This window comes from Chiloscyllium plagiosum, chromosome 24 (genome assembly GCF_004010195.1).
Source record: "Chiloscyllium plagiosum isolate BGI_BamShark_2017 chromosome 24, ASM401019v2, whole genome shotgun sequence".
NCBI lineage: Eukaryota > Metazoa > Chordata > Chondrichthyes > Orectolobiformes > Hemiscylliidae > Chiloscyllium > Chiloscyllium plagiosum.
This window is the reverse complement of record NC_057733.1, coordinates 49,533,813-49,545,121: the sequence shown is the minus strand read 5'-3', so window position 1 is coordinate 49,545,121 and position 11,309 is coordinate 49,533,813. Positions and strand designations below refer to the sequence as shown.

The window sequence follows — 11,309 nt, the reverse complement described above, 5'->3', positions numbered from 1 at the left end:
GGGAGTGGTGGGGTAGGGGAGTGATAGCGGGGGATGGGGAGGGAGTGGGGGTGGTGTTATGGTGGGGGAGAAGTGGTTGATGGCATGGTGAGGCGGGGTGTAATAGTGGAAGGTGTGCTGCACTGTTGGAGATGCTGTCAATATAAGAACTGCCCTCTCTGATGGCCAATCCCTGGCACTATTTGGAAGATATTTATCCATCGGTTGACATCACAACCACACAAGTCATTAATCGTTCTCCCTTAGCTGTTTGTGGGAGATGGGTGTGTGTAATTTAGCTGTCACATTCCTTGAAATCCAACAATGACTACATTTCAGAATGACATCATTGGCTGTATAATGCTTTGTAGCTCTTTTCAAATCCGTTAGAAGAGTAAGAGGTAAAACTTCAGAAATGTCGGAGATAAATTTGAAACTATACGAAAGAAATCAATAATATTCATAGAAATCTGAATTAGGCCTTTTAGCTTCTTGAGCCTTCCCCAACATTCAAGAAAGTCTTGACTGCCCTTTTTATGAATTTCACTTTCTCACTATATCCCCATGATCAATGATTTGCTCCGTATGCAAACATCTATCGACTGCAGTCTTGAATACATTCAATAGGACAATCATAGCCTCTGGAGTGAACCATTCCAAAAGATACACAACCTTCCCCTGAATTAACAAATACACCTTCATCTCAGTTCTAGGTCACTGATCCCTCATCCTGATAATGAATGTTGAATTCTTGACTTCTCAGTGAAGACAAACCAGATTAGCATCTATCCCATTATACCCTTCAGAATTTTAGTTGTTTCAATTCGATAAATTCTGATCACATACTTGGTGTTCTCGACTCTTCAAAAAGTGTGTTAAATTGAGAAAGTAGGAAGGATGTATTATCTTGGAAGGAATACAAGGATTTACAGAAGTGATACCTAGCCTTCTTGGGTGAAGTTATAAAGTGAGATTATACAACTCAGGTCTATTTTCTCCAGAATTTAGATTAAGCGATGAGCTGATCAAAGTCTTCAAGATACAAATAGGAAAAGACAGGGTAGATAAAGATAAACTATTTCCACTGGTTGGATAGTCCAGAACTAGGGGGTGTAGTGAGAGATTTAGGGCCAAACCAATCAGGAGTGATATTAGAAAATACTTCTATCATCCTATGTGTGTAGATGTTTGGAACTGTCTTCCTCAAACAGCGGTGAATACAGGATCAGTTGTTAGCTTTAAATCTGAGATTTTGTTTTGTTTAGCAATGTATTAAGGACAAGGGCCAGAGGCCAAAGGCCTAAATGGAATTGGACCACAGATCATCTATGATCTCATTGAGTGGTGGAACAGGCTTGAGGGACTGAATTGCCCACTCCTGTTCTTACGTTCCCATGCTATTAATGGAGAGGAGTAAGAAGTGGGTTTTACTTATTTAAAGATTTTATGTTAATATTAATCAGATTTTACACAAACTGGTCAGAGTCTAATGAATATTTACATGTCCAGAAGCAAAGTACTGGGGATACTGGAAATCTAAAATAAAGTCAGAAAATGCTGAAATACAGGGGCAGGTGTGCAGACAGAAACAGAGTTTTAAATAAGTGACTTGAACAGAACAGGCAGAAAAGGTCAACGACAATTGATTACAACAAAGAAGATCCTAATGGCTAAAGTGTCTAAAGGAGAAAAAGGCAGTGTCTTTTACCATTCGCACAAAGTTTTGCTTTTCCATATTTTTATTAAGTGGATTTACATTTTGCCAAGGGTGGAATCTTCTGCTGTTGCTGGGGTGATTTTGGAGCTGGAGGGATTTAATTCAGAAGGATGGTGGAATATCTGAACCCTGACACTTTTCCACCTTCAAAGTCTCCCTGAAAAATACAGCATTTCCACCAATTCATAGGAATGCCTGACCCAGGGCCATCCTAACTGGAGAGAAACATCTGCCAAAGTGCTACCTGTCATCAGCATCTGACAAGTCCCGAGCAGGAGCCACACACAAACAACATGTGAAAACCTGAGCAGCCCAGACCTGTCCCTTCAACTCTTCAACCACCACTTACACACAGACCCAGACACATGTGCACACTGACAGTTAAATACATGCCTACACCGACAGACACACACACACACGTACCTAAGACAAGAAAACTTTATAACTATGCTTCTACCACACCACAGTACATCACCATATATAATTGTCCCAAAGCACATCAAACCTCAGCACAACAGGTGAATCATTCTGTCCAAGTTATGGTCATTCAACAACATTATCACCACTGACTGCCCCACCATCAATATCCCAGTGGTTACCATAGACTAGAAACTGAACTTTATATTAATTCATTCATTCATGGGATATGGGTATCACTGACTGGACCAGTATTTATTACCCAGCCTTAATTGCCCAGAGGGCAGTTCTGAGTCAACCACATTGTTGTGGTTCTGGTGTTACACATAGACCAGGTAAGGACAGCAGTTTCCTTCCCTAAAGGGCACGAGTGAACCTGTTGGGTTTTTCTGACAACTGACAACAGTTTCATGGTTGTCATTAGATTTTTATTAAATTCAAATTTCACCATCTGCCATAGAACCCAGGTTCCAAGTGCATTATTTAGGTCTCTGAATTAATAGCTTAGCAATAATACCACTGACCCCTTACTTCCCCATCAGACCATACAGAAACGTACAATGGCTATGAGAACAGGTCAGAGACTCGCAACTCTTGTGATGTTTGTCCACAACCCACAGGGAATAAATCTGGCGTGTGCTGAATACTTCCCGTTTGCCTGAATGAGTGCAGCTCCAACAATACTCAAGATGCTTGAGCCCTCCAGGGTAATGTAGCCTGCCTGATTGGCTTACTGTATATCACTTATCTATTCATTCCTGCATCATCACACAGTTCCAGCAGTATGCACCACCCACAAGATGCACTGCAGGAACTCACAAAGGCTTCTACAGAGCTTCTGTGACCCCCTACCACTGAGAAAGACAAGGGCAGCAGATGCATAGGAACATCATCACCTGCACATTCCCCTCTAAGTCACTGACCATTCGGAGTTCTCTGTCACTGGTCAAAATCCTGGAACTCAAACCATAATAGCAGGTGTACCTACACCACATGGAAGGCAAAAGTTCAAGAATGGGACACATCACCAACTCTATGGTTAGCAATAGACAATTAATGCTGGACTAATCAATAACCAATTAATTTTGAGCTAATCAATAGGCAATTAATGCTAACCCAATCAAAAATCAATTAATGTTGGTCTAATCAATAGGAGAAAGTGAGGTCTGCAGATACTGGAGATCAGAGCTGGAAATGTGTTGCTGGAAAAGCGCAGCAGGTCAGGCAGCATCCAGGGAACAGGAGAATCGACGTTTCGGGCATAAGCCCTTCTTCGGGCAGAAGCCCTTCTTCAGCCCTTCCTGAAGAAGGGCTTATGCCCGAAACGTCGATTCTCCTGTTCCCTCATCCAGGGAACAGGAGAATCGACGTTTCGGGCATAAGCCCTTCTTTGGGCATAAGCCCTTCTTCAGCCCTTCCTGAAGAAGGGCTTATGCCCGAAACGTCGATTCTCCTGTTCCCTGGATGCTGCCTGACCTGCTGCGCTTTTCCAGCAACACATTTCCAGTCCTGGTCTAATCAATAAGCAATCAATACTGACCTAATCAACAGGCAATTACTTAATAGACTAGCCGAGCCAGTCCACATCCTGTGAATGACTTTATACAAAATATATTAAGTCCAGTCCAGTCCATAACAATAGAAGCTGAAATAAAGAGAAACAGTAATACAATGATATCAGATGTCAGGACAAAAGCGATCATATTCAGTATCTCAGGAGACTGGCAACATAAACAGAGTCTATAAAAATATACTACTTGAGGTTGACATTTCCCTCCACCTGTTGAAGATATCATACAGTCCAATTACTAATTGAGACCCACTCTTACACAGTACTGCTTCGTGCTTCAATATATTTCAGTGACATTGTATAGTGACTGCAGAGTCCCAAGAACAGCAAAGCCTTGAGTGCCTCATTCACTTGTTTCTGATGTTGGAGATCAAACTGTTCACCAGAGACCAAGGAGAGCTCCCTGCTTTTCCTTTATTTGTATCCATGAATCTGTAACTTCTACACATGTCTGAAGAACAACACCTTCAACACTGCAGCTTTCCTTCGCTGGGGTACTGAATGCAAAAATAAGTTTAACCTCCTGCCATAGAGCTGAAACTTGCAACCTTGTGATTCAGAAGTGAGACACTGAGAGTGATACTGAGTCATGCTGACATACACTTACCTTAATCTGCAAGTAAACTCTGCAAATAGTAGGTTATTGGGACCTAACCCTTTTGAAAGGAATTAGATTAATACAGTCGCCCCACCCCATACTCAAGGAGAATACATTCCAAGACCTACTGTGAAAGTCTGAAACCGTGGATAGGAGGGAACCCATTCACTTAGATGGGAAACGTACCTTCTTAGCATCCCCAGACCCTGGTTCTGGAAGGTTTCCTATAATATGTTCGGCCGTGGTAAACCACGTAACTGAAACAGTGGAAAATGATTCCGCAAATATGAGGGTCTTCCTCTACCTAATTAAGATGTTTCTTAATAAGTTCAGGATAGAACGATTAATCATCTAGGAGGATGATGAATTCTTTATTGGTGGTTTGTGCATAAATCACCTGATTGAAAAATAATTATATGTGTTATAGACATAATTTGTGAGGTTAAATTAATGCTTGGGAATTTCATTCGAGTATTCATAAGAATTGGAGTGATTTTTGATTTGTAATTTTGCCTTGAATGTTTAACTAGTATGTGCTCAGTTGTCTCAGATGTTTCAATAGATTTCATGTCAAAGGAAGATTGGACAGTAATTCTAGCGGGAATGAATTTGAAAGGTCAAACTGTGCTTGTTCAAACCAAACTCACCAACAATGATGTCCCATTTTACTTTGTTCATTTCTATTATTTCATTTTTGTTCAGAATATAACTGCACATATTTCAAGCATTTCACATCAGGAGAAAATGCAGAAATTTTCCAAATTACTACTCAGAAAGGTAAGTGACTGAAATCTATCAGATCTTGTTTAGTTATGGGATCGATTCGATTTGTTATCCAATACTGTAATGAAGAATAATAGACATTGAGCACAATTTTTGAAGAGTAACTGTTAACGTCACACATTAACAAGGAAAGCTGTTAATAGGGAGGACCCTCACTAATCCATAACCTACACCCCCCTTCTTCCTTGATGGTATCAACAGTTTACAGAGTGTCACTAAAGGGGACAATCTTTATATGTGTGTTCGTCAGAAAGGACCATTTCATCAGGAGTGGGGGTTACAGTCAAACCTGATCCCCAAGTCAATTCACATCCATTTGCAGTTTGCAATCAGAAATCCCTGAAGGAAGTGTCCTCCATTCGCCCACACAGTCAGCATATTTATTGTGTCACACTCTGACATTTAGCTGTGATCACATTCACCCAGGTATAAACTGGATTAAACCCAAGCCCATTCTGGTATTTGGCTATATATCTGATTTGGGTATTTCATGTATGTTCGATTTTAATTAATTGATAATTTTGTGAATTGAGTTGAATTGAATTTATTGTCACGTGTCCCGAGACACAGTGAAAAGCTTTGTCTTGTGAGCAATACAGGCAGATCACAGAGTTAAATAGCATAGATAAGTAAATAATAGGTAAACAGCGGCAAAAACAAAAACACAGCTACAGGTGAATGCTAAGAGTTTGTGAGTCCATTAGTATTCTAACAACAATCGGGTAGAAACTTTCCAAACCGGCTGGTGCATGTGTTCAGGCTTCTGTACCTTCTCCCCGATGGTATAGGTTGTAGAAAAGCATTGCCAGGGCGGGATGGATCTTTGAGAATGCTGGCGGCCTTTCCTTGATAGCGGGCCTGGTAGATGGATTCTATAGATGGGACGTTGGCCTTTGTGATTGTCCAGGCCGAGTTCACCACTCTCTGTAACAGTCTTCGATCTTGAATAGTACAGTTGCCATACCAGGTAGTGATACATCCAGATAGAATGCTGTCGATGGAGCACCTATAAAAGTTGGCAAGGGTTTTCGCCGTCATGCCAAATTTCCTCAGCTGCCTGGGGAAGAAGAGAGGTTGTTGGGCCTTTGTAACCAGTGCGTCCATATGGGGAGTCCAAGAAAACTTGTTGTGGATGACCACTCCCAGGAGCTTGACACTCTCCACTCATTCCATCTCTGTGCTGTTAATGTGTAGGGGGGAGGGGGCATGAGTGACATCCCGCTGAACGTCAATGATGAGTTCCTTGGTTTTGCTGGCATTGAGAGCTAGGTTTTTCTCAGTGCACCATTTTTCCATTTGTAGTCTGTTTTGTCACCCATCTGAGATTCAACTGACTATGATGGTATCATCAGCCAACTTGTAAATGGAATTAGTCTGGTATTTGGCAATGCAGTCAAGAGTATATACAGTCAGTACAGTAGGGGGCTGCGTATGCACCCCTGGGGTGGGGGGAATCCAGTGTTGAGTGTTAGTGAGGATGAAATATTGTTCCCAATCTTCACTGATTGTGGCCTGTGGATCAGGAAGCTGAGGATCCAGCTGCAGAGAGTAGAGCTTAGTCTAAGATCACTAAGTTTAGTACTGAAAATGTGTTGCTGGAAAAGTGCAGCAGGTTAGGCAGCATCCAGGGAACAGGAGAATCGACGTTTTGGGCATAAGCCCTTCTTCAGGAATCCTGATTCCTGAAGAAGGGCTTATGCCCGAAATGTCGATTCTCCTGTTCCCTGGATGCTGCCTAACCTGCTGCGCTTTTCCAGCAACACATTTTCAGCTCTGATCTCCAGCATCTGCAGACCTCACTTTCTCCACTAAGTTTAGTAATCAGTCTCAAGGGGATAATAGTGTGGGAGGCTGAACTGTAGTCAATGAGTAGGATTCTTACATAGCTGTTCTTGGTGTCAAGATGTTCTAGGGAGGAGTGAAGGGCAAGTGATATGGCATCTGACATGGATCTGTTGGTCCAGTCGGCAAATTGGTGTGGGTCAAGAGTAGTGGGGAGGCTGGAAATTGGTGATACAAAATGGCTCCTGATATTGAAAACAATGAGCAAACCTTTGAGTGTGTATTGAGCCATACAAACTTACAGCACAGAAGGATGCAATGTAGCCCATATTGGCCAAAATTGACATCATATTCCTTTTAACAGTGTTTATTTGTATAGAAAGTGAAAGAGATCAGAACCTTTTGCCATAGTGCATCTTCGAAAAGCTACATATTGTCACAAAAACTATCTATTTAAAAGAGAACTCCATAAGTTAAATCTTTCTAAGTATGTGAGGGTTAATCTAGTAGAGCAGGAAGGAGTGGAACTAACATTCAGACCTGAAACAAAAAACAGAAATTGCTATAGAAAGTCAGCAGGTCTGGCAGTATTTGTGGAGAGAGAAACAGAGATAATGTTTTGAGTCCAGTGACCCTGCTTCAGATCTGAAGTTGTTCAGGAACTCAGGCCTTGGCAAAGTCCTGATGGCCAACTCAAATCCACTTACTCAGCTGCCAATCGGATTTTAAGCTCAGGACCCTACAGTTGTTATGACTAGCACTGTATTGGGTCAGATTTCCAACACTGTGTGACCAGGTTTGATGCCATGTTTACTCATCTCCAGAGACTCTGTAAAGTATCTCTTGATGCCACGTACACTTCTCAGCCTCAAACTGGGACATTTCCGGTGTCAATGGGGTGAGGTGGGGGCTTCAGTTTGTGTTCATGCAGAAAAAGGTGGAAGGGGGGTGGGTATCATGTGAAAAGTTGGCTGACCCTTTACCTGCTCAAATAGAGGATTAGATTTCTCTTTGCAGCCCTCTCTGGAAAAACAGGTGGCCGTGCACATGGCTGGCACTATTTGAACTGCATGGACTTCAGTGAAAGAAAGACTATACTTGGAGGGGGGTGGCGGAAATGTGCTTTCAAACTGCTGCTGTCTTTTTAGGTGTTGGATAACTCAGTTGGTCATCTTTCTCAATGAATACAAGGCAGGAGCTGAGCGATAATGGAGTGAATCTGCGGGCACCTTTCTCAGTTTCTTGGCATCTGTTCCTCTGCAGAATATAGCATTTCAGCAGCGGCCATCGCAATCATCAGCATTGGGTTTATGGTGCTCGGTACAATCTGTCTGCTGCTCTCCTTCAACAAGAGGATGGATTATTTCCTGAAACCAGCCGGCATGTTCTTTATCTTCTCGGGTAGGTTGATGGTGCGGGGCTTAGACAGTTAACAGCTGCACTGCGTTCGGACTGGAGTGTGGGCCCGATAGCCATCTGCTTCTCCTCTGAGCAAATGGGTGGGCAAATTAGTGAGGCTACCTCAGTAAAGTGCTCTTCATGTTTCATGCTGCACTCTGTTGGGACTGATAAGGCCTTTGTGGCACAGTGGTAGTGTCCCTCTCTCTGAGCCAGGAGATCCAGAAAGTCCCACTTTTTTCGGGTGTCACAACATCTCTGAACTGGTTTATTAGAAAATATATTGCAAAATATATAAGGGTTAACGTACCTGTCAAGACCAGAGGGTCCTAGTTACGTTGGAGATGTGTCACATCATGTCCAAACACTGCTCTTAAAGGAACAGTTTATAGTTAACATGTTAAAAACAAATGGGCTTTGTGCTACAGTGCTTAAAGGAAGTGTGTAGTAGAGATTTTCTTATGAAGCTGTTCAGAGATGAAATGTCATACACCCCTTGAGCAGGTGGGATTGAATCCAGGCTTCTTGGCTCAGGGGGTTGGAGTATCAATCCCCCGCCTGTCATATGGGAGACCAGAGTTCAGTTCAAATGGGAGGCAACACTGCTGAAAGGTTTTACCTGGTGTTTGTGGTCAGTGTTCCTCCAGTAATGACTGTTGATGACTGTACATGTCAAAGTGTACTTTTAGATATTTTCGAGTCAATTTGCTCAGATGTTATAATACACCTCAGGAGCAGAGGGGATTTGAACCTAGGCCTCCTGGCTGAAAGATAGGGACATGACAATTGTGCCACAAGAGGTCCCTCGCATTATGATGTTTTTAACTTTTGTCTCATTTATCTCCCTTCATTCAACCTTTCTTTGCCTTCTTTGATTTCTCTTTCTTTACTCGTTTCATGATGAATTAATTTTACCCTCCTTTTCAGTTATTCCTTTACTCTGGGGTCCTTATCACACTTTAGAAACTCACTTTCCAGTCCCATGGTGAGCAATGCTTTTTAAATTAAAGTTACATGAACAAGTCTCTTCTGATATATTACAAGATGTCCTGTTCCAGCATAACCCTTTTGTTTCTTTTTAATCCTGCCCATTCCATCCTCCCAGCCTTACTCTCAGTGGGATGTTGTTCCTTAGTTACCAGGTGTCATGGCAATATTTCAATGTTATTTTTGTTCATTGATGCGATGTGTCTTTATGCCTGGGTTAGTATTCATTGCCCATCCCTAATTCCCTGGTGAAGGTGGGAGTGAGCAGCCTTCCTGATTTGCTGCATTCCCTCCATTGTAGGGATACCCACACTGCCATTAGAAACTATCATTTCAACCCAGTGACACTGAAGGAACTATGATATATTTCTGTGGTCACAGGCCAGGCATAAGACATTAAGACACAGGAGCAGAAATTAGGCCATTCAGCCCATTCGGTCTGCTCTGCCATTCAATCATGGCTGATATGTTTCTCAACCCCATTCTCCCCGTCATCCTTGATCCCCTTGATACTCAAGAACCCCTATCTATCTCAGTCATAAATAAACTCAATGACTTGGCCTCCACAGCCTCTTGTGGCAATGAATTTCAAAAATTCCCCAGTCTCTGGCTGAAGAAGTTTCTCCTTATCTCCATTCTAAAAGGTATTCCCTTTACTCTAAGACTGTGCCCTCGGGCCCTAGACTCTCCTACCAATGGAAACATCTTCCCAATATCTACTCTGTCCAGACCATTCAGTATTCTGTATGTTTCAATTAGATCCCCCCTCATCCTTCTAAACTCCATTAAGTATACACCTAGAGACCTCAAACGTTCCTCATATGTTAAGCTTTTTATTCCTGGGATCATTGTCATGAACCTCCTCTGAACACACTCCAGGGCCAGTATATCCTTCCTGAGATATGGGGCCCAAAACTGCACACAATACTCCAAATGTGGTCTGACCTGAGCCTTATAGAACCTCAGACATACATCCCTGCTTTTGTATTCAAGTCCTCTCAGAATAAATGCCATCATGCAGTTGCCTTCCTAACTACTGACTCAACCTGCAAGTTTACCTTGAGGGATTCCTGGACTGGAACTCTTAAGTCTCTTTGCACTTCAGACTCCTGAATTTTATCCCGATTTAGAAAATAGTCCATGCCTCTATTCTTCCTACCAAAGTGCATGACCTCACACTTTCCCATGTTGTACTCCGTCCGCCACTTCTTTGCCCACTCTCCTAATCTATTCAAATCCTTATGCAGCTTCAATGCTACCTGTCCCTCTATCTATCTTTGTATTGTCTGTAAACCTAGCCAGAATGCCCTCAGTTCCTTCATCTAGATTGTTAATGTATAAGTGAAAAGTTGTGGTCCCAACACTGAACCTTGTGGAACACCACTTGTTACCAGCTGCCATCCTGGGAAGGACCTTTCATCCCCACTCTCTGCTTTCCATGCTAGCACCTTGCCTCTAATATCATGGACTCTTATCTTACTCAGTGGCCTCCTGTGCGGTACCTGGTCAAAGGCCTTCTTTAAGTCCCGGTAGATAATATCCATTGGCTGCCCTTGGTCTAACCTGCTCATTACTTAGAGTCATAGAGTCATACAGCATGGAAACAGACCTTTCGGTCCAACCCGTCCATGCCGACCAGATATCCCAACCCAATCTAATCCCACCTGCCAGCACCCAGCCCATATCCTTCCAAACCCTTCCTATTCATGTACCCATCCAAATGCCTCTTAAATGTTGCAAACCAGCCTCCACCATTTCCTCTGGCAGCTCATTCCATTCACGTACCACCCTCTGTGTGAAAAAGTTGCCCCTTAGGTCTCTTTTATATCTTTCCCCTCTCACCCTAAACCTATTCCCTCTAGCTCTGGACTCCCCCACCCCAGGGAAAAGACTTTGCCTATTTACCCTATCCAGGCCCCTCATAATTTTGTAAACCTCTGTAAGGTCACCCCTCAGCCTCCAACACTCCAGGGAAAACAGCCCCAGCCTGTTCAGCTTCTCCCAATAGCTCAAATCCTCCAACCCTGGCAACATCCTTGTAAATCTTTTCTGAACCCTTTCAAGTTTCACAACATCTT

The 11,309-nt window shown here is 42.8% G+C and overlaps 1 protein-coding gene across 1 annotated transcript in view; it reads left to right on the top strand.

Annotated features, from left to right (window-relative positions):
- Window positions 1-11,309, top strand: part of LOC122562279 (voltage-dependent calcium channel gamma-1 subunit-like) — a 27,231-nt gene that overhangs the window by 12,384 nt on the left and 3,538 nt on the right. Inside the window, exons 2-3 of the mRNA XM_043715071.1 lie at window positions 4,984-5,058; window positions 8,110-8,247. Coding sequence (XP_043571006.1) covers window positions 4,984-5,058; window positions 8,110-8,247 — 213 coding nt within the window. The remainder of the gene's footprint in view (window positions 1-4,983; window positions 5,059-8,109; window positions 8,248-11,309) is intronic.